This window comes from Thecamonas trahens, assembly GCF_000142905.1.
Source record: "Thecamonas trahens ATCC 50062 unplaced genomic scaffold supercont1.8, whole genome shotgun sequence".
Lineage (NCBI taxonomy): Eukaryota > Apusomonadida > Apusomonadidae > Thecamonas > Thecamonas trahens.
The window spans coordinates 272,628-298,544 of NW_013657672.1; the positions used below are offsets into that span (position 1 = coordinate 272,628).

Below are 25,917 nucleotides of genomic sequence, written 5' to 3' on the forward strand. Positions count from 1 at the left end.
TGCCTCAGCCTCGCGGTGCGAGTCAAGCGTGCCGCCGCCACGGCCGCAAGCAGCGCTCCCGCACACCTCGCTCTCTCTCCTCCGCCGCCATGGCTGCCGCACCCACACCCGCACCCACCATCCTCCCTGCCGTAGCCGCTGCTGCGCCGCACATGATTGCTCTCCGCCGTGACCTCCATGCCCACCCCGAGCTGGCCTTTGAAGAGACGGCCACCGCCGCACGGGTGGTTGACGAGCTTGCGGCCCACCCGGCGGTCTCCATCGAGTCCGGCGTGGCCGGCACCGGCGTCGTTGCCCGCATCACGCTCGGCTCCGGCGCCGGGTGCCACATTGCCTTGCGCGCAGACATGGACGCGCTTCCGGTGCGTGAGGCCTCGGACGCCCCGTACGCCTCGCAGATCGATGGCGTCTCGCACGCCTGCGGCCACGACGGCCACGTCGCCATCCTCGTCACCGTCGCCTCCATCCTCGCCGCCGCCGCAGACGGCTCTGTCCCAGAGCTGGCCGGCTTGGACGGCACTGTCACCTGCATCTTCCAGCCCGCCGAAGAGGCCGGCGGTGGCGCCAGCTGCATGATTGAGGCCGAAGCCGCTGGCACCGTCACCCATGGCCTCATTGCGGACGTCGACTCCATCTACGGCCTGCATTTGTGGAACTACCAGGCTCTTGGCACCGTCGGCGTTGCTTCCGGACCGGTTATGGCCAACTCGGACAAGTTTGATATTGCTGTTGTCGGCTCGGGCGGCCACGGCGCAACTCCGCATTCGGCCGTCGACGCCGTCGTCGTCGCCGGCTCTCTCATCACCGCTCTCCAGACTGTTGTTGCCCGCAGCGTCGACCCACTAGCTTCGGCAGTCCTCTCGCTCGGTTTTGTTCGCGGTGGTTATGCTCACAATGTCATCGCCGACCGCGTCGAGCTCGGTGGCACCGTCCGCGCCCTCGATGACTCTGTCCGCGACACTGTTGCTGCGCGTATCCGCTCGGTCTGCAACGGCGTTGCGTCGACTTTCGGTGCCACCATCGACTGCACCTACACTCACGGCTATCCGGCCACTGTCAACGCGCCGGAGCCGACTAAGCTTGTTGCTGCCGCCGCCAAAGACGTGGTCGGCTCAGCCGGCGTCACCGATCCGTACCGTACCCTCTGCGGCGAGGACTTTGCTTACTTTACCCGTGCCAAGCCGTCTTGCTCTTTTTTGTCGGCTCGGCGCCGGCCGCTGCTGGCCCGCCGGGCTCGCTCCCGCATCACAAGCCGTCGTTTGATTTTGACGAGGACGCCCTCGCCATCGGCGCCTCGGTCTTCCTCCGCATCGTGGCCCGCGCCCTCGCTTCTCCTCACTCCTGACTGTACGACCGGTGTCGCGACCGCGACCGCGATCGCGACCGCGACCGCGACGCTCCCGGCGACTGCATTGGCGATCGTGCCGGGGACCCCTCCGCCGCTGTCGGGGATGCAGACTTCCCCGCCGGTCCCGCCTCGGCTGCCGGTTCGTCCGCGACAACCTCACTTGTTCTCTCGCCCTCGGTCGACGCCAGCAGCTCAGCCACAATCTCGGTGTGGCACTCGACGTCGCCCGCAGGGTGGTCGGGCTCGACCGGACCGATCACTCGCTCCATAGCAGCCGCCAGTCCCTCAGCTGTCTTAAGCTCGACACGGCCCTTCCCATCGCGGATGACGACATAGCCGATGTCCGTCGACGCAAGCCCAGTCTTGGCCAGCACAAGCTCCTTGAGTGCCTTCCACGAATACCCGTCAGGAAGCCCGCCCGTGACATGGAGTACATACGGAAGCGGCGGGCCTGCAGACTTGGGCCGCCGCTGCTTCTTCTTGCGCTCCTTCTTCTTCTTCTTCCCCGCACTCTCCATCTGCGTGTGGGACGGCGGCGGCGATCGGCCACGTCCTCCTCGCGAGAACTGGTCGCGCTCGCGCGCTCCGTACGAAGTCAGCCGCCCGACAACGCCCCGCCCACTGTTGCGTCCACTGCGCCCACCACGATCACGCCCCCGGTCGTCGTAGCCACCACGGTCACGCCTGCGGTCGTCATACCCTCCACGGTCACGGTTCCGGTCGTCGTACCCTCCACGGTCGCGGTTCCGGTCGTCGTATCCACGTCCACGGTCGCGGTTCCGGTCGTCGTATCCACGTCCACGGTCCCAATCCCGCCCACGATCACGGTCGCCGTAGCCGCTGTCCCGTGGCGAGACCTCGCGTGACCGTGACCGGCGCCGGTCTCCGTCGTCTCCCAACGAGCCGCGGCTCCTCCGCTGGCGATCGTCGCGCCCTCGGTCGCCGCCACGGTCGCTGCTGCGGTCGGCGGTCACCTCAACCGCAAGACGCGAGCCCCAGACGCTTGCGTTATCCAGCGACGCCATGGCATCGTGCGCATCCCGCTCGCGGTCCATTGACACAAAGGCAAAGCCCGCTGACGGTTTGACATACAGGTCCGTCACCCGTCCATACCGCTGGAACTCGCGCCGCACGTCGGCCTCGGACACGTTGTTGGTGATGTTGCGAACGTAGAGGCGGACCATACTGCCCCCTCTCGTCCGTGGCAGCCCCACAGGCATGTGAGTCCCACCCCATGGGCAGACTCTCTGTATCCCGCCGTACCCCTCCACCCCGCGTACACTATCGGGCTCTCTTCCCGTCTACCCCCCCTCACCCCTACCTCACCCCTGCCTCCCCTCCCTACTTTCCCCCTACCTCCCCTCCCTCCCCTCCCTACTCCCTAACCCCATACCCACACCCTTAATTCGCCCAACCCCCCCCCACACACACCCTAACTCCCTTCTCCTTCTCGTCTTTCCATCCAGACACATACCTGTGTTACAACTGAGAGGGGTGCCCGACTACGTTGCTGTTGATCACCGTTTTCCTCTTCCCTCACCTCAACCGTCTTCGCTTCACCTTCACACCTCTTCCCCACTCGCCGTGCACCTCTCTAACCCTCCTCCCCCCTCCTCCCGGCATGGGCTTAAGGTGTAAGGTTGCCTTAAAGACGGTGGCATCAGCTGTACTCATTGCTACCCTCGCTGCCTATCTCACCATGGTTGGCCTGTTCCTTGAGGACGGTCACGCCCCGGCCTCGCGCGCCTTGGAGCCAGACATGGAGCCTGTCGGGTTCTTCTCACCACCTCCGCCCAATTCAGGCATTGCTGGGCACATCTTCGGCCCGAGCTCAGATGGCCTTGTCATTGCTGTTGTTGCGGACATGTCGGATGGCACAAACGTGCCTACGGTAGAGTTCCGCGCCCCAAATCCCACGTCCGGCGCCCTGTCGTCGTCGGGAGGCGCTGCGGTTCGTGTTGGCTTCAGACCGTTGACACCGCTAGCATCGGGGAGTGCTGTGCCGGCGGGCTTTGATCTCCGCGCCGCAGGCTATCTCGACATTGCGCGTACGGTATTTTTGGCAGGTGTGGATGAGAGTGCTGTCAATCTGGACGATCTTGTTGTCGTCATCGAGTGTCCGCTGGCGACGGCTGCCGCTCCACTGCCCGAGCCACCGACCTCATGCACGCTCCGCCGCATTGGCACTAGCGGCGCGTTCCGCTTTGCAAACTCAGCTTCTCCCACGAACGGTGCTATCACGGAGCTGGCTGTTGTCCCTGTTGCCGGTACATCTGTGGCCAACTCAGGCTTCTTTGTCGTTGGGCTGTTGAACCAAACCGAGCTCGCCATCGCGTCATGTCCGCTCTCTTCAGGCATTTGCTTTCAGGTTGCAAGTACCATTGTGGGGCCTGTCTCGCCGCTCATCGCCCATGTTGAGCTTGCGCCGTCGAGCATGGGCGTTTTCCTTCGCTCAACGCAGACTCCGTTCTCCACCACACTGTATCCCTGTGGACTTTCGTCATGCTCCTCATCCGTTAATGTTGGGACGTTCACTTCAGACCAAGTTGCGACCCTGGGAGTTGCTGCCTGGGTCTCATCTTCCTCGAGCGACTCGATTGTTGTCTTGGTTGACGAGTATGTTCGAGTCTGCATCGGAAGTAATGACTGCAGCTTGTCCGACTCGCTGCTGTCGTTCGCGCCATCTTCCAAGTCTTCTATCGTGGCGGTAGCGGCTACTCGTGGCGATGTGGGTCCTTGGCTTCCAGGCCTATCAGAAGTCAACTTTTTTGTGGCTGTCAGCTACTCCTCGCCGGGCAAGCCGCCGTCTCTCTCGTTTTTCTCGGTCTCGTCTGCTTCCCGCTTCCGCCTTGTCCGTCTTGCAATCGCATCGCCGACTATGTCATGCCGGGTTGCCGGCCATTGCCTCTCGCTTGGCTATGACCAGGCAAGCGGTCTGCTTCTTGCAGGCTACCCGGAAGTCAGCGGCGCTTTTGGCATCTCGGGCATCAAGACCTTCAAGTGGCGCCCAAAGGTTGACGTCAATCCGGTCTCGGTCTCGTCTCAGGACCTCGTCATTGCTGTTCAGCCCAATATGCGCGGTTTTCCCTCGCTCTCGTTTCAGCTTGCCCCTTACACAGCCCTCACCGGGCCGATCACAGTCTCTGACGTACCGTTTACGACTGTACTCCGTAGCTCGCTCGCCCACGGCGTGTCTGTCGACATTGTCTTGTCCTACCCAGGCTTTTTGCCCGGCGATACTGTCACGCTCGCCTGGCGACTCTCCTCTGCCATGGCGTCGTTTGAGTCATCATCGTTGGGCTACGAGACTATGACGGTGACGACTCCCGCAACGCCGTACGAGGTTGTCGGCGTGACGGCAAGAACTATCCAAGCTGAGTCGATTGATCTGGATTGGACACCTCCCTTTTCACCGGTCAACGATCCAATCACTTCGTACGATGTCATCGCAAAGTCTGCCATTCGTTCCGGCTCCAACGAGCCGTCGCCGCCGCTCGGCGTCTTGGCGTCGGTGACCGCTCCAGTAGTCTTTCCACTCAGCGTTGCTGTCGAGCCGTCAGTCACCTACAGACTCGTGGTTGTTGCATACAACATGGCTGGTGGCTCGCCGACGGGCGGGGAGTTGAGTATCACCACTCCGTGCTCAACGACTGCTCTGCCGAGTGCGCCGACCATCGGGACGTTTGCCCTCGAGCTCGACATCAGCAGTCTTGCGCTTCGTCTCACGTGGGCCGAGCCGCGCGATGGAGGCTGTGCTCTCGACGTTTATCGCATTCTGCTCCACACGCCTAGCGCAAGTCCATTCCCAAGCCCCACTGCTGTGGCGACGGTCTCGGCCAGTGCTGCGCGCACCTTTCTGATTGGAGTTGACGCGGATCCGCTTGGCGGGAGCGGGACGGTGGCCCTGCTGCCGTCAACTACCTATGCAGTCTCGCTTGAAGCTGTGAACGTTGTAGGAAGTGTCTCGACGCTCTCGGGAACTCAAAGTGTAACGACCCCGGCTGTGCCGCTTCCGCCGGCGTCATTTACCGCCACTCCGAGCTCGCCGCAGGAGGTTGGGCTGTCATGGACTCCGCCAACCGGCTCGGTTAGCGGTGATGTATTCTTGTACACAGTCAAGATTGCCGTCTCGCCTGGTCCGGCAACAGACATCATCTACCAGGGCAGTGACACCAGCTTTGTCGCCACCGGGCTCACCTCCCAGGTCACCTACGTCTTTGCACTCACCGCAGCCAACGGAATCGGCGCTTCATCGCCGGCCTCGACCGTGGCTACAACACCCTCGGGCTGTTTTCCCGTCTGCGTTGCCGGCCAAGGCGTGTGCACCTCTACGGCGCCATTCTCCTGCACCTGTAATGCTGGCTTTGCTGGCACCGACTGCTCAATTGCCTGTACATGCGTCAATGGCGTGTGCGCCGACGGCTCGTCCGGCGATGGAAAGTGTGCTGTAGGCACATGCAGTGCTGGTTTTGAGGGCGACAACTGCGACACGCCCATTCCGCTGGTCGTTGCCTCATGTACAGGCTGTACGCTCGGGATGGCTGCGGTGGCGTCGCAAGCTATCACGCTCTCAGGCACCGGCTTTGATGCTCAGGTTGTGGCGTACCTCAACGACACCCTAGTTCCTACCAGCTATGCTGCTGCAAGCACCCGAGCTGTGGTATTCGATCCGCTCATCGCTGCTACAGGCTCACTGATGATGACGTTGCCGGCGGCAACGTCAGCGTCGCTAGGCGCGGCATCCGCCTACGCCAATCTTACTTTGGTCCATAGCTCGTCTGGCGCAGTTTTGGCATCGCGATCGATTGTGTACTATACCACCTCGTCGTGCACCAGTGAGGGCCAGGTCGACGTCGGCGGTCAGTGCGTATCGTGTCCCGGAGGCGGAACGTGTCCAGGCGGCTTTCGGATTTGGCCGGCCGAGGGCTACTGGCTCGAGAGCGAGACTGCTGGCCCGGACGCGCTAGTGACTTGTGAGAACGAGGCGGCGTGCCCCGGCGCTCTCGGAACGAGAACCGGCTATCCAGTCCAGTCGCAGGCGTCCGGTGCGCGAGTTACCGCCGTCTGCGCCTCGGCCGACGGTTACACCGGTCGCGAGTGCAAGGACTGCCTTGACGGCTTTTACCGCGATCAGCAACAATGCCGGTCGTGCGGGCTCTCGGATGCTGACAAGGCTGAGTTCTACCTCCTTCTCATTGTCGTCGTCGTTTTTATGACGCTCATTTCGGCGTCTGTTGCGCTTCTCCCGGACAAGTGGCTCGATCGGTCCGTAACGGCATTGCTCGGCCTCCAGCAAATCGTCTTTGTCGGGCGTCTCTCGTCGAACGTCATCTCGGGCTCGACCGGTGAGCGCATCGCCAACTTTTCCGCGGCCTCTCGTTCCTGCTCTTTGACATTGAGTTTGCCAAGCCGACGTGCACCATCGGGAAGATCCCATTTTGGGGCATCTTTGCGGGCACTGTGGTCGTCCTCATTGGTGCACTTTCGACATTCACTGCTGCCTCGTACATCTTTGCTACCCTTCAGAAGCGAAAGAACCCGAATCTGAGCAAGAGCAAGATGATGTGGATTCGCGCCATGCACTCGTGGCTCCTCCTCGGCGCCATTGCTTACCTTCAGTTCAATGTCCGCCTCACACAAGCGCTGTACTGCAAGAAGGAGACTTCGTCCGACGGCGTCACCTACCGGCTCGACATCGAACCCGACACGGTGTGTTGGACCGGCTCGCACCTATGGGTCACCATCTTTGCCGCCGTCTTTGTGCTCGGCTACTCGCTCGGCTTTCCCATCTCCATGTTTGTTCTAGTTGCTCGGGCCCACGCCCGCGGTCTTACCCAGTTTGACCGCCACGTCTATGGCTACCTCATCCGTGGCGTCAAGGACAAGTACTTTTGGTTCCGGTTCATCACCTTTATCATTAACCTCTCGCTTGCCGTCCAGACCACCCTCTTTCCGACGTCGGCGCTCAAGCTCTTTACCTCGCTCGTCTCGTTCCTCCTCAACATGTTTGTGGTCGGCCTTCTTTGGCCGTTCCGCGATTGGTGGGCAAACTACATCCCCATCGGTGTCGGTGTCGCCACCTCAGTCCAGATCCTCATTCTTCGTGACAAGCTCTCGACCTCGCTGCAGATTGCCACGCTGGTCCTTATTGCCGTTGTTTACGTGGTGGTCATCGGGGCACGGACGCGTATCCTCATCCGTCACGGCCGTAAGCATCCGAAGGCCATGAAGGTCCATTTGCTTCGGGCTTTTGCTGCTGTTGCTGCGCCTGCTGCTGGGCCAAGCGCTGTGTCTACCGTGCCAAGGAGGCCAAGACCGAGCAAATTGTCGACGAGCTTGAAGAGGACGATCTCGACGAGCTGGCCCTCGCTGACGAGGTTGGACTTGACGACCGGACAGAGCGCGAAGCCAACTTTTTGACAAGGACTTTGTCGAGCGCCCGGTCGTCCCGACCAAGGTCTTGCGCAAGAAAAAGGTGGCCATCCGCGCCGAGCTCGACGATGCTCAGCTCCGCGACCGTTGGATCCCACCCTCCTCCGACTCGGTTGTCGAGCTCACTTCGGGAGGTGAGAGTGAGGCGTCGTCACTCGTCGACTCGGCGTCGTCCTCGACTCATGCTGTCGATGCGTTGGCTTCGATGGCCTCGGACATGTCTGACCTTGTCGACGTGCTGGACGATGTGTATGAGACTCGGCTGCAGACCTCGCGCGCCCGGATCGCTCATCTCCGCCAACAGCTGGCCGACATCCGGGCGGCAAAGGCTCGCCAACGGCCACGTCGCGAGCGGCCGCTCCTCTACTCGGACTCATATACTGAGTAGTCCAGCAACCTTGCTCAGCTTTACTTGGCTTGGTACTGGAAGGCAAGAAGGCCTGCAGCCGAGATGGAGTCGCCGAGCCCGACCGTCCGCACCGGTGCCTTGCAAACCAGCACCGGTGCGAGTGCGCACTGAGTCTGCGGGTCCAGGGTAAAGGTTTCCACGCCGCCATCATTGCCAGTGGTGTAGAGGACATCAAAGTGGATAGCAGGGTTGAAGCTGCTGACTGGCTGCGGAGCAAGGCCGCAGGCCCGAAAGCCGACCGCCAGCGCGCCCGCTGCAGCAGGACCGGCCGGCTCTCCCCAGCTGCTGCCGCGGGTGCACACGACGTGATAGGCGAGCGAGTGAAAATGCAGCCTTGTCACAGTGCTTGCGCTACTATCCAAGTGCTGAAACAGGGATGCCAGGGCGCTTTCTACGCCCGCGCGGCTGGGGACGTTGTGCGAGGTGGCATCGGCAGCAAACAGCGGCTTGGTTCCGTCGAGGCCAAGCGCGGCCACCAGGCCCTCGAGCTCTTGCTCGTTAAATCCGATCGAGTCCACCGCACCGGCAGTAAGCTCGACGAGCTGCGCCATGTAGGCGCTGTTAGCCATTGACGCCAGCTCGAGGTGGACGCTCGGGCGATACTTGAGCCCTCCTACCGCGGCGGCGAGCTCGGCCACGACTGCGCTCACCCGCGGCGTCGAGGCCTCCACCGCAAGCGCGTCGAGCAGATGGAAGCCCGATAGGACAACTGTGTCTGGCGCAAAGTCACCTAGCGCGACATGGAAAGTCTTGGCTCCACGCAGCTCGCCGTTGACCTTGTCGCAGTGCAAGATGAACCGGTTGGCCCGCGGCGGGACGACGCCGGCCACCTCCACGCCGGCCTTGTACTCAATGATGAGATGGACCTCGTCGGCGGCCTCGGGTGCACCGGCGGCGAGCTCGACCGAGCCCGGTAGGAGCGCGGCCAGACCCGGTCCGACCGGCCCGCCGAGCAGGATCCTTGCCTCGGGAGCAAAGCCAGCAGCCGCCACCGCCATCAGTGCCGCGTTACCGCCGACGTGCTCCACAGACGCATCAGCGGCTGCAGCGTGAGCCACCAGCGCCGCATACAACTCATCGTCCACCACCATCCGCTCGGCAGCCCGCCCGTCGGCGGCAAACAGCCGGAAGCAGCATAGAACGTCGGCCGGCGTAGCGAGCACCTCGCACGCCGCCTCGCCGCCAAAGCCGTCGCAGGCCGCAGGCTCACCAGCCGGCCCGCCGGGACCAAACACACGTCCGGCATCTACCACCAGATCAAGATTGGAGTTGTACGCCAGCGCAATGCCGCGTCCGCGCCCGTTGCCTGCGCTCGTGCCCGCCGCTGCCTCTAGCGCCGCCGCCAGCGCCGCCGCCTCGGCTCCTTCTGCTTCCCGCACCGCCAGCCGGGCGTTGAGCCACAGGTAAGGGAGGCAGACGGCGAGGGCTACAACCGTCACCGCCACCCAGCTTTGGGAGTTGCCTTTGCCGCTGCCGCTACCCATGCCTCTTCCGTTGCCGTCTCCGATGTGATAGCCTCTGCACCGCCACAGTAGAGTGTGTCGAGTCCAACGAGTCTGCGGGGCCGCGCCCAGAGGCTTTGCTTCCGAGCCCTTCCACCCATCGCTCGTAGCGCAAGTATGAGCCGCGCGACCATAGCGGGCCGATCTGGGCCGCAAGCGCCACCCTGAGCCCACCCAACCACCGCCGCCGTGTCACCGGCTTGCCCTTCATCGACAAGGACTGCGTACGGCGACGCCTGAACTGCCTTGGCAGTCATGCCTCGCGCCGATTGCGGCGCAAGCTCATGGCCAAGCACTGCGCTCACCAACGCTTCCAGCACGTTCGCTTGCTCCTTGGCCGCATCCAGCATCACCTCGGCGCCGATGGGAAAGTCGCGCTCCAACTTGTGCGGATGGAGGATGACGTCGACTTCATCCATGATCAGCACTCCGCTGCGCCACAGCTCCACTATCCGGCGTGCGCCCAAGCTAGGCCGCCGCAGTCTGCGCCATCGTCAAGAGCGTCACTGGATCGACGTCAACCTAATGCTCTCCGCTGTCTGCGATCAGATCCCTACAGATGGTGCTCCACAGTGAGGTTGGCGCAGACGATCACACTTGTTACCTCTCGAGTTTGTCGTGGCTGGCAACGAATCCATCCATGATTCCTGCACGCGGAGCGGCCACGGACCGTTGTCCCCAACAGGACCCCTTCCTAATGGAAGACTTCTGCAGCTGCGTGGCTGCCCATTCACCCATGCAACCACCCTCCTTTCCTCAATCGCAATTCGTCACTATAGCCATGACGGTGCCACCATCGATCGGGGAACGCCACGATGGCCGTCAACCTCACCATCATCTCACCATCGCCGTCGCCATCGCCGCCGGTCACAGCAATTGCGATCATGAACACGATCACGATCACCTGCGTGTCACTGGCAGTCGCAACAGCGGCGCCTCCCATGCACACGTCCAGCCCAGCTTGTCGGCGACCACCCCACCCCCACCCCCTCACCGAATCCTCATGGCACTATCGCAGACGGATGCCGAGAGACGGAGCAGGGTTGTGGCGGCCAACTCGCTGCGGTATGCGCTGACGCTGCGGCTGACGGCGGGAGCGCCCGAGTTCCGCGGCGAGGTCTGCCTGGCCTTCCGGCTGGCCGGCAAGGCTGATGCCCACAGCCTGTTCTTGGACTGGGCGCCCGGCATGACTGCCGTCCGGGTTGTGCTCAACGACAGCGAGCTGGACCTGGAGGCCGGCGAGGTCCAGGTCGAGCCAGCGGCTCACAGGCTTACGTTGGCCGACACTGTGCTGGCGAGGCTCGAGCCGGAGTCACACCTGCGGCTGACCATTAGCTACACTGCGCGCTATGACCACGATGGCGACGGCTTTCATCAGTACTTTGACCCGGCCGATGGCGCAGAGTACCTTTACACCAACTTTGAGCCGTGGGCCGCACATCGCCTCTTCCCCTGCTTTGACCAGCCGGACATCAAGGCGTACTACACGGTAGCGGTTGAGGCGCCTGCCGCATGGACCGTTGTCTCGTCTGGCCCGCGGGTGTCGGTCACCGAGCCCGACGCCGGTCTTTGCTGGTCGTACTTTGATCTTGAGGGCCCGTTCTCCACCTACCTCTTCGCCGTTGTCGCCGGGCCGCTGGTCCACTTTGAGCGCGAGACCGAGGTGCGGTACGCAACATCGCTGGCGCCGGGCGCGCCCGAGGCTACCAAGGCCATCACCATGGGCCTCTATTGTCGGGCGTCGATGGCGCAGTTTTGCGATGTCGACGAGCTGTTTGATATTACCGCAGCCGGCCTTCAGTTCTACGCCTCGTACTTTTGCCGCGCCTACCCGTTCACCAAGTATGATCAGTTGTTTGTGCCCGAGTTCAACGCCGGCGCCATGGAAAACGTTGGCGCGGTGACGTTCTGTGAGGATGATTTGTTTCGTGAATCGCCGACCGAGTACCAGCGCATGTTCCGCATCGATACAGTGCTGCACGAAATGGCCCACGCGTACTTTGGCAACCTCTGCACGCCGACCTGGTGGGACGATCTCTGGCTCAACGAGTCATTTGCCTCGCTGATGGCCGCCAAGGCCGGTGCCGCTGCCACACGGTTTGGCGACAAACTTTGGGAGGTGTTTAATGTGGAGATGAAGGCCTGGGGCCTGGAGGCTGACCAGCGGCCGACCGCGCATCCGGTCGTCCCGGCGCCCGGCGCCGTCGTTGACACCGACCACGCCTTTCTTCTCTTTGACGCTGTCTCGTACGGCAAGGGCGCATCGGTGCTCAAGCAACTCATCGCTACCATTAGCGACGACGCCTTCCGTGCAGCTATGGTCGCCTACTTTGACACCCACGCCTACGCCAATACCACCCTCGCCGACTTTGAGAGCGTCATGCCGCTGCCCGACGGCGACTGGAGTGACCGCTGGCTCCGGGCTGTCGGCGTCAACACCATCCGCCTGGAGCTAGTGCCTGGCGAGGGCGACGCCGCGGGCAGCATTGCCCGCGCTGCTGTTGTTCAGTCGAGCCCGGGACCAGACGTCCCGCTCCGCCCGCACGTCATTGTGCTCCGCACCTACATCGACGGCGTAGTCGCCGAATTGCCGGTTGTTGTCGGCCCGTGCGAGACGACGCCGATCGACGCGCTGGCCGGCGCGCCCATGCCTCACTTTGCTCTCCTTGACGCTACCGACGCCACCTTTGCCAAGGTCCGGCTCCCCGACATTTCGCTCGCCAACGTCACCGGTCTGCTCGGCACGCTGAGCGGAAGCAACGCCACGCTGCAGCGCCAGCTCGTGTGGGCCTCGCTCTACGACAGCGTTCGCGATGCACTCATGACTGGGCAGGCCTTTCTCACTGCTGCGCTCGACGCGGTAGTCGACGAGCCATCGCCCGAGCTGCTCGGCATCCTGCTCGGGGCCATGACCTCGACGCTCTGCAACTACGTGCCGAACCGAGCCATGCGAACCATGTACGCCTACACCGTTGCTTCGCTCAGCTTTTCGCAGGCCTGTGCTGCACGTGACGATCAGCGGCGTCTACTCTGGTCGCGCACCGGCATCGCCGCTCTCGAGTCAGAATCGGCGCTCGCGCTGTTCATGCCGTTTGTCGAGGCGCCGGACGATGCTCCGTTTGAGCTCGACCCGCACGAGAAGCTCAAGCTTGTTGTCGCTGCACAAGCGTTGATTGGTGCAGCTGAGCCCGATCGGGTCGAGGCTCTTGCAGCTGTCGTCGTTGACGCCGACAAATCCGATCGTGGCCGCCAGTACCGTCTCCGGCTCCGGGCTGCTCTCGGCGACCCTGCCCGCAAGGACGAGGTCTGGGCCGAAATCTGCTCCCCGCCCGATGGCCGCTCGCTCCACGACACTGTCGCGCTCATGGAGGGCTTGCTCTGGTCGTTCCAGCTTGCCAACGACCTCCCGCAGGACTACGTTGCCCGCTTCCTTGCTGTCGTCCCATCAATCATGGACGCCCATGAGAGCAACGAGTACGCCGAGTACTTTATTTCGCGCATGTACCCGGGCTCTATGCTCTACGGCGATGCCCTGGATGACCTCGTCTCCGGCACTCAGGCCCTCCTCGTCTCGCTTGATGCCAATCATCCGCGCTATGCCGTCTACTCCCGCCTCCTCACCGAGGAGCTCGACGATGCTCAACGCGTTGTCCGCGCCCGTTCTGCCGCCAGCGCTGACTCTTAACTGTCTCATGAACTCTTGCTCGCCCTGCGGACACACTGCCTGCTTGAATCGCCGTGCCCCGTTTGCTCAGTACCGAGACGCCACCACCGTCAACCCCCCCACCCCCCCTCGGCCACGTGCACCCACCACCACCCCTCCCCTCCCCCCCCCCCTCCCCCCCCCTCCCCCTCCCTTGCGGGAGCTCGTGCCACATCGCCACCATGCCTGTCCTCGAGTCCATGGTGCAGTTCTTCACACTGCCCGAGTACTCGCGTGAGTACGAGTACTCGGAAGACTACCTCAAGGCTGGCTACGTGTTCTCGATCGTGCTCGACGTCATGTTCTACATTTTCTACTCGGCCACTGAGTCGCGTTGTACCATGCCCAATCGGTACCTGCTGGTTGATCCGCTGCTGGTTGCCGAGCCCGAGCTCTGCGCCAACACCACGGCAGCAGCGGCGGCGGCCGTCTCGCAGATCTCACTCCTCGACAACCTCGACATCGACTACGTCAACCTGATGTGTGGCCAGGAGATCAAGACCCGGTTTGCCTCGTACCATGTTTCCACACTCGTCTACCTTGTCATCACCGTGACTCTTCTCCGCACTACCTATCTGCTCATGGGCCGCATGCACAAGATCGTCCACCGCATCACCAAGGCCGACGACGCCCTCCCGGCTCAGCTGATGCAGTCGTACTCAGAGTCGATGGCCGTCATTGCTGACCGGTTCATCAAGGCCAAGTTCATTGGACTTGGCGTCGTCCTGCTCATGGTAATCTTTGAGGCCGTCTTTGTCTTTGATGAGGCATACAACGCCCGCGACTGGCTCGACGCCTACCGCTGCGTCGACACCAAGGCGTGGATGGAGGCGCTTGCCTTTCACCCGATCACCTTCCGGTGCGCCACTACACTCTCATTTTACAACACCTTTTTCCGCATTTGCTCGGCCGGCGTCCGCCTCGTCGTCATGCTCTGCATTGGCTACTCTATCCGAGATCTGTCAGCCTACAAGCGTGGCAAAGTGTGGATCGACATTGAGCTCGAGAAAGCGGCCCAGCCGGACAACGACTCGCTCAAGGGCACCATTCGCTCCGCTCTGGGCGAGCTGACCAAGGCTCCTGCGAGCTCGGCCTGCTCGCCAAGCACGAGCACCCCGATTCCTGCGCTCTGCGTCGGGAGCCCGAGCTCCAACGACGATCTGCCCATGACTCCTTTGTCTGGCGGCCTCGACTCTCGTTTTGCTGCAGTTGTAGACGAGACTCTCGACAGCCGCCACCGCCGCAAGCTCTTCCGCGACAGCCTGGTACAGGCCTTCAAAGCCCTTGCCATGCACCTCACTCACGGCGATGCACTCCCGCACGAGATCACCGTCGCCGAGTACATCCGCGGCGGCATGTCACGTGTCGGCGAAGGGCCCGAGTCGTTTGCCGAGCCAGCCTTCAACTCTGCGCTCGAGGCTGGCCTCACCGCCCTGGAGAACGGCTTTGAGCAGATCCGGACCCGCCGACGTCGTCGTCGCGAGTCGTCTGCCAACGACGCCGAGCCCCGCCTCTCCTCCTCGTCGTTCTCGTCGTTTTCTGACGGGCGCGAGCCCGGCAACGCCGCTACCTACTTTGTCGAGTAGACCGTAAGCCTGTGGGCCGTTGTTCACCGTGGTTGCCCATGAAGGTACGCGACTGACCGCGAGCCCCTGACATTTCTGCGCTTTGAGTCTGACTGCTGCGAGCCCAGGAGCTGACCGGTTGAGCGCTCAGGCCGAGCTTGCATGCCCAAGCGTCGGTTTCGGCGTGTCTGCCTGCGCTTGCGCTGGTTGCGGAGATCGCGGCCCGCCGCAAACGCGTCTGAGCTCTGCTCGCTTTCATCAAGCGAGCGCTCGTTGGCGAGGTCCAACGATGAGAGCGAGTGGCCGGCTAACCTAAAGTTGGTTGTCGGAGACTTGACCAGCTGGTTGCGCGTTGGCAAAGGCGTATTGCTGTCCTTGGCATCTCCCAAGGCCGACACCGAGCTCGTAGAGCTCGAGCTGTCCGTGCTGCACGAGTCGCTTGTAAACAGACTGATCGGCGAGTCGAGTGCCACGCCAGGCGTCGCTGGCTCGACAGCCGTCTGGCGCGTCCGCGACCGATACAAGGTGCGCACAATGAGGACCGCAGCGATGATGGCGAGGACAAGAGCCTGGAAGCCAGCACCAACGCCAAAGAGCGTCACATTCTCGCGATACAGAAAGTACAGGATCTGCGCGGAAGATGCCATGCCCGATGCGAGTGCGAGGCCGGTGTGTAGCCGCTCGAGGAACGGATCCAGGACTCCGACCAAGAGCAGCGAGACGCCAAAGTTGAAACAGGCGGCAAAGACGCGCGCGCTCGGCGATGCCACAAAAACGGTCTCGAGCACAAACGTGAGCGTCGTGGCCAATGTCAGTGTCCGGAACCACAGGTACTTGGGTTTGAGGCCGCGGATGATGTAGCCGTAGGCTTCGATGGCGGCGTCGATGGGCATGCCTGCGAGCACACGCTTTCGGGTTCGCAGTGCCACAAGAAGCGCCGCAACCGGAAAGCCAAGCGAGAACAAGAGAGCAGTGGCAAAGATACCCGGCGCAAACCTGGAATGACTGCCTTCAAAGCACCGCAGCCGCAGCTCGATCGCAAGCCGCAGGCTGCCGTCACCGGCCCGTACGCAGTTGAGGGCCTGAAACGTCCGCAACGAGACTTGCAGAAAGACGAGCGAAGCGAGAATGATGAGTGCGTGCATGGTGCGGGCACGGATGACAGTGCCAAAGTCAAAGGCGCGCGCAGCCGCGGTGGCCTTGCCACGCGCAGCTCGCGCAGCCAACACGGTACGCAGCCAGACTGTGACAAGAAAGGCAAAGGCAGCGACAAGTGTGAGGCCAAGGGTGCCCAGCCAGAGCGAGAGAAAGGCGACGCGCGGGATAGAGCAGCCCGGGCGGACAACTTCGATCTCAAAGTTGACCAGCGCAACAAAGCGCATGATGCGCGCGAGTGTCTGCACGCTTGACGACGATGACGTCGCCAGCCGCTGCATCCCAAGCTTTCCCACCACCACCAGCGTCTGCAGCGTAACAATGGCCGAGACGACCGTCACAAGGTGGCGGACCGAGAGGAGGAGGAGCGCGAGCAGGATGACGCCAAACATGACCGAGGCCACAATGACGATGGCGGCAAGCTCGGCCTTTGCAGCTGCATCTGAGCCGCACGTTCGGCACACGCCATCCTGCATGTAGTACCCGTCGGCGCAGACCGAGCAATACTCATCGGTGTAGCCGAGCGCGCACTGGTCGGTCTTGCGCGAGCCATCGATGTTGACTAAAGCCGGATACACGCTCACCTCGCCCAGAGCGCCGGGGCACGCGGCCTCGACAAAACACCGCGACGGCGGCTCCCGTTCTGACGCCGCCCAGTATCCGGTCCGAGGCCAGAACCGCTCGCCGCCAGGACAGTGCGCGCCTTCAAACTCGGAGCACGGCTTGCATTCGAGCGAGCGCCACACAAAGCCCGGCGCGATGCATCCGTGCGAGACGTAGTCGAGGAGGCCTGGCAGCCGAGTCGTCACGTCGCCACTGCCGTCGCTGTTGGCAAGCGAGCGGACAACGCTGATGACGTGCGGGCCGGTGGCGTTGGATGCCGGCGTGGTAAACACGAGCGAGGCGGGCGAGATGAAACTTGCCGAAACAGCAACTGGAGCGCGGAGCTCGCTTGTCGAAGTCGCCACGTCAACGACAACCTCAAAGCTGTCAAAGCCAGCAAAAAACTCGGCATCGGCATAAGTGAGCGTCATGCGGACACCACCGGCTTGTGACGACGTTGACGGGATGAGTGACCAGGTGGCAGGCATAAGAGCGGCGGCGGCAAGAGGTGGTGGCGGCGGCGGAGGCGGGGATGGTGGTGGCGGAGGCGGGGATGGTGGCGGTGGTGGTGCTGGCGGCGGCGGCGATGGTGATGGCGGCGGTGGTGGTGACATTGGTGGTGGCGGTGGCGGAAAGACACACGGGCTATCGACGTCGCCCTGTGGTGCAGAGTGAAACCAGACCACGACGTTGGTAGCGCTGTTCGAGCTGGAGTAGCCAACAACATCTAGCAGGGCATCGCCGTTGATATCAGCCAGCTCGACCACGTTGGCAGTCGTGTCGGCTGTAGAAAGCGTGGTGACCAGCGAGTAGCCTGTTGCGCCGGTCGACTCGAAGTACATGATGCCATTTGTGGGCGCGGCGGAGATAGAGACAAAGATGTCAGGGCGGTTGTCATGGTTGACGTCGCCAGTCCGCCCGACAAAGTGTTTGTGACCCGCGTTGTAAAGCAAAGTTGCGGACCACGACGTCATGGTGCGCGCCGAGCCCGGACCCGGGTTGTACAGCACGTTGACCGCGTTGTAACCAAACTGCAAGATATCAATGTGGCCGTCGAGATCGAGATCATCAGCCCACACGCCGTAACCAGGAAACACCGCGTTTGTGAACGAGAGTTGGCCAGTCCACAACGTGCCGGCGCCCCGTTGTTGAAGAATACCACGACTTTGCTGTTGTACGAGCCGACGAGCAGGTCGAACTTGCCGTCGCTGTCGACGTCTCCAGCGGCGAGCGAGCGTGGCGATGTGACCGAGCCTACAACGTGGGCTGTGTCAAACGAACGGGCGCCGGTGTAGACATAGACCCGAATAGTGCCGGACGAGTACGAGCCTGAGACCGTGATGACATCGTCGAGCCCGTCACCAGACACATCAGCTACGACAACAGCCTGTGGATTATTGCCCGGAGTATCGACCGTCACAGTGTCAAGCACCGTGTAGTCGGCTCCGGGCACAGAGCCGCCGAGCGTAGACCACTCGCCGGGCGAGAAGATGACCGTGACCGCCTTGTCTGCACCCGAGGTGATGGTCGCGACGTCGATGTGGCCGTCACCATCGCAGTCTCCGGTGTCGAGCCCCTGCGCAAAGTGCGAGTAGCCGGCGTCCCACTCGGCGAGCGCCACCTTGGGTCCAAACGCTGTGGATCCAGGCGGCGAGGGTGTCGACGGAATGATCGCGAGCGACGGATACGACGAAACCGGGACAGACGGGTGTGACATGACCACGGCGTCCGCAGTATGGACGTTGTCGGTGATGTTGACAAACCGGAGGCTAGTGAGTGCAGATGGGCAACCCGAGTAGAGCAGGCTGCTGGCGGCAAACGGCGATGCCGCTTCCACCTCAACCACTACCACCGTCACCACCATAACCAGCCACACGGCAAGAGAGCTTGCCGTCATTACCCTTCTCCGCAGATATGCGGAGCCAGGGCTCGGCATAGGATATTGGATAGTGAGGGAGAGCGAGGGAGAGAAACGTCCAGACGCGACAGAGGTAAAGAGGGGGTGTGGGGTGTGGGTGGGTGGGTGTGGGGGGTATGTGTGTGTGTAGGAAGGGGGGGGCAGGACAGGAGATAGATGGGCTCCTATGGACACGGCAAGGTCGCTCGTTGCAAGTCAGCTTGCTGATTTCGTGCGTGCCGCAAACCAAGTGAGGATGGCTGTCGAGGCAAAAAAAAAGCCCGCAGCGAGGATCGAACTCGCGATCTCCCCATTACAAGTGGGATGCCTTACCGCTTGGCCATACAGGCTCGGAACAGAGGCTAGTTTTCCACATTCGCTTTTGATCCATCTTTTGCTTTGCCTCACCGGAGTCCGGACACCCCCCATCTGGTCGGCGAGTCGAGCACAGGCTCGATGTTGGTCCGCTTGACGGCAAACGGTGACCGAAGAGCCGGGGAGCTTCGCAGCGTCTTGCTCTGACTTACGTGATGCTGGATCTGCTCTCGTGCTGGTGTCGTCGTGGTTTTGCGGCGGGTACGGCGCGGGCTGGGCTCGGCAGGCGTAGGCCGGTGGACCGGCGACGGGAGTGGCGGCGCGGGCGGGGGCGGGAGCGGCACTTCGGCGCGTGCTCCGTCAGCGCCAAGCCGGCCGGCAGCATCGCGGAAACCTTCGATAGCACACATGGCCTCAAGCGCCCGGGAGGCGTCGGTCCGCACCGCGGGCGTCCGCATCGGCGCCCGCGGCCCAAAGCACGCGCTTGCCACGCCGAGCTCACTGCTTCCGAGAGCCTCAATCCAGTCCGGCAGCAGGCCGCGGAGCAGGCCCTCTTCGATCACGCATTCTAGAGCGCCACCGCTTGAATCGTCATCGTCGCCGACGACCGACGACGCCGCGTAGACCGCATCGGCAAGAGCAGTCCACGCTGCCGGGACGGCGTACCGCGACCGTGCGGTGCGGGCTTTATGGTCGACCGCAGTCGCAGCCTTGCGGAGCATCATCCACACTGAAAGCCGTGCGCCGTCAACCAGCAACCTCACCACCATCTCACGCGCCGCAAACGCCATCGCACCCAGCACTGCCCGCAGTCTCCGCGACGACGAACATGCGCATCCACTCGGCACCCCCCGGACCGGCGCTGCGCCCACCGCCTCTACCAGCTGCTGCAGGACCACCAATCGTTCGACGTGTTCCATAGCTCCAAAGCCAAGCCAGCAACGGTGATAGGGATGACTGTGGAGGAGTCAGAGTCGCAGCTACCCACACTATCGCGCCTTCCGATGAGGTGCAAGTTGAGATGTGTGTTTGCCACACTTTGCGCGCCATTCAAGTTTTCCGCAGCCGCGCGCCTGAACCCACCGCTCTCGTCCCTCCCCCTCCTTCCCGGCCGCCATGCCGCGAAAGACAAAGAGCCGGCTGAAGATCACCAACTTGCTCGGCGCAGGTGCGTTTGGCGACGTGTATGCGGCGCAGCTGGGCAACGACGAGGTGGCGGCCAAGGCGGTGAGCGCGGGAAGCGAGAATGGGGCGCGGCCCGAGACAGAGGCCAAGATGCTGGCGCGGGCGGGGACGCATCCCAACGTGGTTAGCTATCTCGGTACCATGCGTGATGGAGGGACTCGCCGCAGGTGGCTCGTGCTGGAGCTGTGCGCCCATGGCTCGGTAGCCGCCCTGCTGGCTGCCCGCGGGTCTGGCCTGCCTGAGGCCGCTGTCGCCCACGTGACCGCCTCGGTTGTTGCCGCTCTCGCCCATCTTCACTCACCGCAGATAGGCATTGCCCATCGTGATGTCAAGGCAGCCAACTTGCTTGTCGATGCCAAAGGCAACATCAAGCTCGCCGACTTTGGCGAGGCCGTCGAGCTGGACGCGTCGCTGCCTCCCGGCGCAGAGTTGGCCGCCGGTTCGCCGCACTGGATGGCGCCCGAGCTGATGGCCGCCGAGGGCGCCGACGTGGACCTGGCCAAGGCTGATGTGTGGGCGCTGGGCATCACTGTCATCGAGCTCGTGCAAGGTGAGCCGCCGCTCGCCCGCGAGCACCCGATGCGGGTCCTTCGCAAGATTGCGAGTCGCACGCCGCCCCGGTTAGCCCGCTCCGCCTTTCCGAAGCGGATGCGGACCTTTGTGGCCAAGGCGCTCGCCCACGATCCGGCGGCGCGGCCTGCAGTGGCCAAGCTCTCATCACACTCGTTTGTGCGGTCAAAGTCGCGCCGGCACCTCGGCCGCGAGCTACTTCTTGACGCACTGGCATCGGCAGCCCACAACGCATCGACTGCAACCGGACACGACTCGTGGCTCCTCCACGCCTCCGACTCTGATCACTCGACCGCTCTGGCCGCGTCGCTCGTCCACTCGGGCATCTCGTTTCTCACTGGGACACCGTCGCCGACGCCGGCGTATCGGCCGCGGCCGGCGCGTGGCCCGTTGCACAGCGTCTCGAGTTCGAGCTCGGCCGCATCCGCCTCGAGCTCGGAGACCGAGTCTGCGCTCTCGATGTCGACCATTTCGCCAGCGTCGTCGTCGTGGTGACCTTGCCAAGCCTCGTCTTGCCTTTCGACCCACAGTCGTTTCTGGCCCAACGTTGTTTACATGTTCATGGGGCGATGGATGCCAAGGCGGGCCAGGTACGAGGCGCGGATAGGCTTGCGCATCGGCACAATGCGGACAGTGTCGTGCTCTGGATCCGGGACGCGGATGGTGCGCGAGCGCGGCGAGACAACAAGCGACGTCGGGTCGACCTTGGACGCGGCGGCGGCGGCGGCGATCTCGTTCTGCTCGTTAAGCACGTCGCGTTCCGCGGCGGACATGTTGAGGCGACCCTCGGTGAGCTTCCGGTCGAGACCGATGAGGATAAATGTGAGGAAGAGCGACATGACCTCGCAGCCGATAAAAATCATGAGCGGCAGGGTGTACTGCTTCTTCGAGCCTGCGTACTTGTCCTGCAGCTGGCCAATGAGAAGAGGGAAGAACGCGAGCGCGCAGTTCTGGGTCGCCGTCATGATCCCGTACGCCGTGCCCTGCATAAAGTCGGGCACAACCAGCGAGAGGATGGGCCAGAGTGAAGCCGCACCCATCGAGTACGACACACCCAGCCAGATCATGAGCGGAATCGGCGAGATCTCGACAACCTCGAGCGCGTTGAGGAGGAACATGATGTGGACGCCGATCATCATTATCGACGCAAGAATGATCCAGAACAGCGCACGCCCGACCTTGTCCACCAGCCGGCCAAACGTCGGTGACGCCACAATCGACACAAAGTTGGGGATGGAAAGGAAGAGCGTCGCCGTCGTCGACGAGTACTTGTGCCCGGTCTCCTGCATGATCTTTGAGCCGACTGTGTAAAACGTGAGCACACCAACGTAGAAGAAAGCGCAAATGATAAAGATAAACCAAGCAGGCAGCGGAATGGCCTTGATGTGCGCCCACGAAATGGTCTCGCCATCGTCCTCGCTCTCCTCCTCGACCACCTTGCTCCCGCTCAGCAGCGCCGTCGCCGGCGACGGCTCGCCAGCCTGGATCCGCCCACCCTCGCCAGCTTCAGCGCGAGGCGCCTCCGTGCCGGCAGTCGCAGCCTTGGCCGCCGCTGCATCGCGCCGCAAAATCCGCTCGCGCCCGAACCAGTCGAGCCCTGCGAGCGACGACGCAAACGCAAACGAGAGCAGGCACATGCCACACCCAAACCACACCGCAAGCGGCACAGACGAGTCGGCAAGCGTCGGCGTCACCGCAAAGTTGACCGACGATCCAATCCGTGCAAACGCAACCACCGACGCAAACGCCAGCGCAAGCTGCGGGCCCTGGAACCAGATCACCGTAATGGTGTTCTGCGCCACCGTCAGCGACTCGCCGCCGAGGCCAAACACAAACCGGCCCATCACACACACCCAGTACGTCTTGGCCATAATGCCCACGCAGAAAATAGTCTCACCCACAAGCACGAGTCCGCAGAACACCACAATGCCCAACCGGATGCCGAGCACGCGATCGATGAGGTAGCCCGAGAAGAACGGGAGCACCGTGTTTGGCAGCGAGTACACAGAGTACAGCATCAAGTTGTCCGCATCCGTGTACGACGGGCCAAACCACTCTGTCAGCTGCTTCTGGATAGCGCCCGGCGTGTCGAACACCCAGTACGACCTGTCCTCCACACAATGCCGCGCCGAGTCACCACCACGCACTTCCACGTCAGTCGCAGGCGTTACCCTCGCCCATCCACGCCGTGGCGCCGTCCTCGACGCGCTGGGCCCCTCCTCCCCCCCTCCCCTCCCCCCCCACCCACCCACCACCACCCACCACCAACACAACATCACGTACCCAAAGGTCAGAAACATGATGCACAGGAGGACCAGGCTCGGGAAGCACGGCGGACAGCACCAGACCGGCGGCTGCCACGCCCGGCCGGCCTCTTCCTCGGTGTCGTCGACGACGGGCACAGCCGCAACTGGTGCCTCGCCCGAGTACGGGCCAGGCCCTTGCCCGCCCGACAGCAGTGGCGTCTTGGCCGTAGCCTCGCCTTGCTCCACACCCAAACTGCTCATTCAAGAACACAAGTGCTTCTCTTCCTCGACCGCCCGCCCCTCGCCCCTACCATCGTCGCCTCACACACTCTCCGCTCTCGTTCGCTCTTGTGTGACTCGGCCCGTGACCTTGACCTCCACCACCGCCTCCCACCGCCACACACAGCCATCGTGCCTTCCCCGATTTCTTCCTTGAAGGGCTACAACTGAAACACATCATACCAGCTACCCATATACTACGTTTTCTCTACGCTCGGGGCCTGATATGGGCTGTGCATCCCGGTCTGCCGTCGTGGCGGATCGGCGGGTCGTGCCCTGGAATGAGGCGGCGGCGAGTCGGCGAGTGGACGGGCGGGCGGGGCGGGCGGGCGGCCGATCCGCTGCCGCGTCTCTGCCAATACCATGTCGCCCGCCCCGGCTCGTTGCCGGTCAACTGTCAATACTGGTACCCCTTATCTCTTTCTTCTCTGACCATGAACGCTGTCACGTCTGTGCTCTCCAAGGTGGGCTCGTCTGTCCTCTCGGCCTCGGCCACCCTCAACGCCGCCGGCAAGGGTATGACCAGCTCGCAGCCGTCCGTCAACGCCCTCGAGTTTGCGGGCAACCAGTTGAAGAACATGCCGCAGCGCTGGCAGGCGGTACGCTACCTTCCCTGCATCCCCCTTTCAGAGACCATTCCAACTAGTCCCATGTCGCCACCGCATTAGCCTTTCTCCGCTCCCCTGGCCGTCGCCGTGCTCCTCGCCTCGTCCGCAAAAGGCCGTGGGATCACCACCAGCGTCCATTTTTGGTCGCTTCCCCGCCTGAGCGCCACACGGCCGGCGCATGCCCCAGCTTGTTCACCGCTGCTCCGCCATCCTCCTGCACTCACCCAGTCCCCACCCCCCCACCCCCACTTCTTCCTCTGCTGTGCTCATCTTGCTCCCGCCTGGCTGGCCTTCTCTGGACTCGCTGTCTGCAGTGCCAGGCCGAGATGGCCGCCAACTCCTCGTCCGGCACCGTCGGTGAGGCCGCCACCAAGGTCGCGTACGGCATCCAGGTCGTCGGTGCCTTCTTCCTCGGTGAGATCGTGGGTCGTGGCTCGCTGGTACGTTTTAGCAGTTTCTTCTTCTGCTCTCTCACTCTTCCCCCCCCCCCCCCCTCCCACCTTCCCCACGCGACGCTGCACCTACTCACCCTCATCACCATCGTTTGTCTGGCGCGATGCAGATCGGCTACAACGTCGAGTAAGTGCCTGGACTCGGATCCGGATCTGGAATGTCATAAAGAGACCTCTCATCGCCGTGCTGCGACCCGCGCTCGCGAACTTGCACAGCGGGCGGGTGGTGGTGAGCGTGGCGAGTATGGTGGAGCGAGAGCGGAGACGCTCGCGGAAGGCGGGGCGGCGAGAGATGGACCAGGTCGGTACGGCCCACTGCCGATGCCGCCGTCCGCAGCGCGACGTCGAGTTCGTACGGCGCCCGCGGGTTGACCAGCCGCCGCGACGGCTGCCATTCGGCTGCGCTGCGCAGCGACGGGGGAGTGAGCCAAAGACTGCCACACGGTGCGCGGGATCTGACGCACCCGACGGCACCACGCTGAGCGGATCGAGGACCTGCGACGCGGCCGAGCCGGCCTGATACGATAGCGGCGGGAGGTCAAGGTCGTCAAAGGTGAGCTGCTGCAGCCTTGGCGGAAGTAAGGTAGCATCCCGGTCGTCGTCGTCATCGTCGTTGTCTGCCGGCGGCGACGGGATGCGCACGTCCGACCGGGTTGGTGACGACGTGAGCCCCGGGGCAAACCGCGGCTCAACCACAACCTCCTCAGCAAGTGCAGCCTTGGCCGTCGGTGAGAGGCCAAATGCGGTGTGCTCCAGCTCGCGCAGCGCTTTGCTTGCCCGCGCCGAGAACGCATCGGCGAGGCGCGAGCTACCTGCCAGCGGCAGCGGCTTCAGCTCCGGCTCGCATGGCGGGAGCTCAAACTCACCGGCAGTCTTGGCAAAGAGTGGAGCACGGAGGTCCGGTGGTAGGTACAGCAGCGGTTGGTAGATGGCAGAGCGGGCGGAGCGCGATCGCGCGTCGCGCGACGCGTCCACAACCTGGTTGCTGGCCGCAAGCCTCGCGTCGAGCGCCGCCCGAGACTTGCGGACGTATCGCTGGAACTCCTCCAGCTCCTTTTCGCTCGACTCCTCCGTCAGCGGAGCGAGTTCGAGCGGCTTGAGCAGCGCCGGATCCAGCGCTGTTGTCGCTGGCAGCGGGCGTGGCGGCAGGAGCGGCGCCAACAGCTCGTCGTCGGGCCCCGGCGGCGGAGCCCGCAGCGGAGACTCTGGCGCCAGCCAGCCACTTCCCATCTCCCACTTGCAACTGCCGTCGTCACCGTCTTCCCCCCCGCCTCCGCGTGGTAGTAGCCATTCGTCGTCGTCCGCATGCCCAAGACGGAGCGACCTCGAGTCAGGAGCCCTCTCCTCTTCCTCCTCCCCTCCTTGCACCGCCCATCCCTCGCCATCATCCTCGCCCACGGCCCACCATTCTTCAGCCATCCCGCCCTCCCAGTCCCGTTCGACGTCACACCTCAGGGCGAGTGCGGTGTGGTTATAGAGCCCAAGCCCAAGGTCCGAGCCCGAGGCGCAAGGCGGCGGTTGCGGGCACAGGTCGACCGAGTCGGTCGAGACGGAGCAGCTGCGCCAGCTGCGCGACGATTTTGGCGCGACGAAGGCCATGAGCGTGTTTTCTAAAGGCTCCCTGCAGCGACTATGTTGCCGAATGCTA

General features: G+C 63.3%; 12 protein-coding genes and 1 non-coding gene across 13 annotated transcripts; 6 read left to right on the top strand and 7 right to left on the bottom strand.

Annotated features, from left to right (window-relative positions):
* Nucleotides 1-89: 89 nt before the first annotated feature.
* AMSG_02074 (amidohydrolase) lies at nucleotides 90-1,263 on the top strand (the record flags this gene model as incomplete). The annotated part of the gene is made up of 2 exons (XM_013905652.1): nucleotides 90-1,173; nucleotides 1,253-1,263. The coding sequence occupies 2 exons, from the start codon at nucleotides 90-92 to the stop codon at nucleotides 1,261-1,263; spliced, it is 1,095 nt and encodes a 364-aa protein (XP_013761106.1).
* Nucleotides 1,152-2,622, bottom strand: AMSG_02075 (uncharacterized protein). The gene has a single exon (XM_013905653.1). It carries the CDS (start codon nucleotides 2,566-2,568, stop codon nucleotides 1,336-1,338), a length of 1,233 nt encoding a protein of 410 aa, XP_013761107.1. The 5' UTR covers nucleotides 2,569-2,622; the 3' UTR covers nucleotides 1,152-1,335.
* A 425-nt stretch (nucleotides 2,623-3,047) lies between these two features.
* Nucleotides 3,048-8,168, top strand: AMSG_02076 (uncharacterized protein; the record flags this gene model as incomplete). The annotated part of the gene is made up of 4 exons (XM_013905654.1): nucleotides 3,048-6,660; nucleotides 6,699-7,606; nucleotides 7,633-7,725; nucleotides 7,773-8,168. The coding sequence occupies 4 exons, from the start codon at nucleotides 3,048-3,050 to the stop codon at nucleotides 8,166-8,168; spliced, it is 5,010 nt and encodes a 1,669-aa protein (XP_013761108.1).
* Nucleotides 8,169-8,176: 8 nt separating this feature from the next.
* On the bottom strand, nucleotides 8,177-9,673 carry AMSG_02077 (ADP-dependent glucokinase; the record flags this gene model as incomplete). Its single annotated transcript, XM_013905655.1, has 2 exons — nucleotides 8,177-9,555; nucleotides 9,670-9,673. 2 exons carry the CDS (start codon nucleotides 9,671-9,673, stop codon nucleotides 8,189-8,191), a joined length of 1,371 nt encoding a protein of 456 aa, XP_013761109.1. The 3' UTR covers nucleotides 8,177-8,188.
* Nucleotides 9,674-10,694: 1,021 nt separating this feature from the next.
* AMSG_02078 (aminopeptidase N) lies at nucleotides 10,695-13,411 on the top strand (the record flags this gene model as incomplete). The annotated part of the gene is made up of 1 exon (XM_013905656.1): nucleotides 10,695-13,411. One exon carries the CDS (start codon nucleotides 10,695-10,697, stop codon nucleotides 13,374-13,376), a length of 2,682 nt encoding a protein of 893 aa, XP_013761110.1. The 3' UTR covers nucleotides 13,377-13,411.
* Nucleotides 13,412-13,558: 147 nt separating this feature from the next.
* On the top strand, nucleotides 13,559-15,420 carry AMSG_02079 (uncharacterized protein). The gene has a single exon (XM_013905657.1). It carries the CDS (start codon nucleotides 13,577-13,579, stop codon nucleotides 14,978-14,980), a length of 1,404 nt encoding a protein of 467 aa, XP_013761111.1. The 5' UTR covers nucleotides 13,559-13,576; the 3' UTR covers nucleotides 14,981-15,420.
* On the bottom strand, nucleotides 15,272-18,581 carry AMSG_02080 (uncharacterized protein; the record flags this gene model as incomplete). Its single annotated transcript, XM_013905658.1, has 4 exons — nucleotides 15,272-15,333; nucleotides 15,411-17,121; nucleotides 17,371-17,748; nucleotides 17,877-18,581. 4 exons carry the CDS (start codon nucleotides 18,579-18,581, stop codon nucleotides 15,272-15,274), a joined length of 2,856 nt encoding a protein of 951 aa, XP_013761112.1.
* Nucleotides 18,582-18,892: 311 nt separating this feature from the next.
* On the bottom strand, nucleotides 18,893-18,964 carry AMSG_20008. The gene has a single exon. It is a non-coding gene; the product is annotated as a tRNA-Thr (tRNA).
* Nucleotides 18,965-19,018: 54 nt separating this feature from the next.
* Nucleotides 19,019-19,720, bottom strand: AMSG_02081 (uncharacterized protein; the record flags this gene model as incomplete). Its single annotated transcript, XM_013905659.1, has 1 exon — nucleotides 19,019-19,720. One exon carries the CDS (start codon nucleotides 19,718-19,720, stop codon nucleotides 19,019-19,021), a length of 702 nt encoding a protein of 233 aa, XP_013761113.1.
* A 325-nt stretch (nucleotides 19,721-20,045) lies between these two features.
* On the top strand, nucleotides 20,046-21,532 carry AMSG_02082 (STE/STE20 protein kinase; the record flags this gene model as incomplete). The annotated part of the gene is made up of 1 exon (XM_013905660.1): nucleotides 20,046-21,532. The coding sequence occupies one exon, from the start codon at nucleotides 20,046-20,048 to the stop codon at nucleotides 21,177-21,179; it is 1,134 nt and encodes a 377-aa protein (XP_013761114.1). The 3' UTR covers nucleotides 21,180-21,532.
* On the bottom strand, nucleotides 21,219-23,069 carry AMSG_02083 (major facilitator superfamily transporter domain-containing protein 1). Its single transcript, XM_013905661.1, has 2 exons — nucleotides 22,968-23,069; nucleotides 21,219-22,790 (listed from the first exon to the last, which is right to left on the bottom strand). The coding sequence occupies exons 1-2, from the start codon at nucleotides 22,982-22,984 to the stop codon at nucleotides 21,236-21,238; spliced, it is 1,572 nt and encodes a 523-aa protein (XP_013761115.1). The 5' UTR covers nucleotides 22,985-23,069; the 3' UTR covers nucleotides 21,219-21,235.
* Nucleotides 23,070-23,578: 509 nt separating this feature from the next.
* Nucleotides 23,579-24,453, top strand: AMSG_02084 (uncharacterized protein). Its single transcript, XM_013905662.1, has 3 exons — nucleotides 23,579-23,808; nucleotides 24,132-24,257; nucleotides 24,380-24,453. Exons 1-3 carry the CDS (start codon nucleotides 23,644-23,646, stop codon nucleotides 24,398-24,400), a joined length of 312 nt encoding a protein of 103 aa, XP_013761116.1. The 5' UTR covers nucleotides 23,579-23,643; the 3' UTR covers nucleotides 24,401-24,453.
* Nucleotides 24,446-25,499, bottom strand: AMSG_02085 (uncharacterized protein; the record flags this gene model as incomplete). The annotated part of the gene is made up of 3 exons (XM_013905663.1): nucleotides 24,446-24,476; nucleotides 24,536-24,657; nucleotides 24,711-25,499. 3 exons carry the CDS (start codon nucleotides 25,497-25,499, stop codon nucleotides 24,446-24,448), a joined length of 942 nt encoding a protein of 313 aa, XP_013761117.1.
* Between the last annotated feature and the right edge of the window lie 418 nt (nucleotides 25,500-25,917).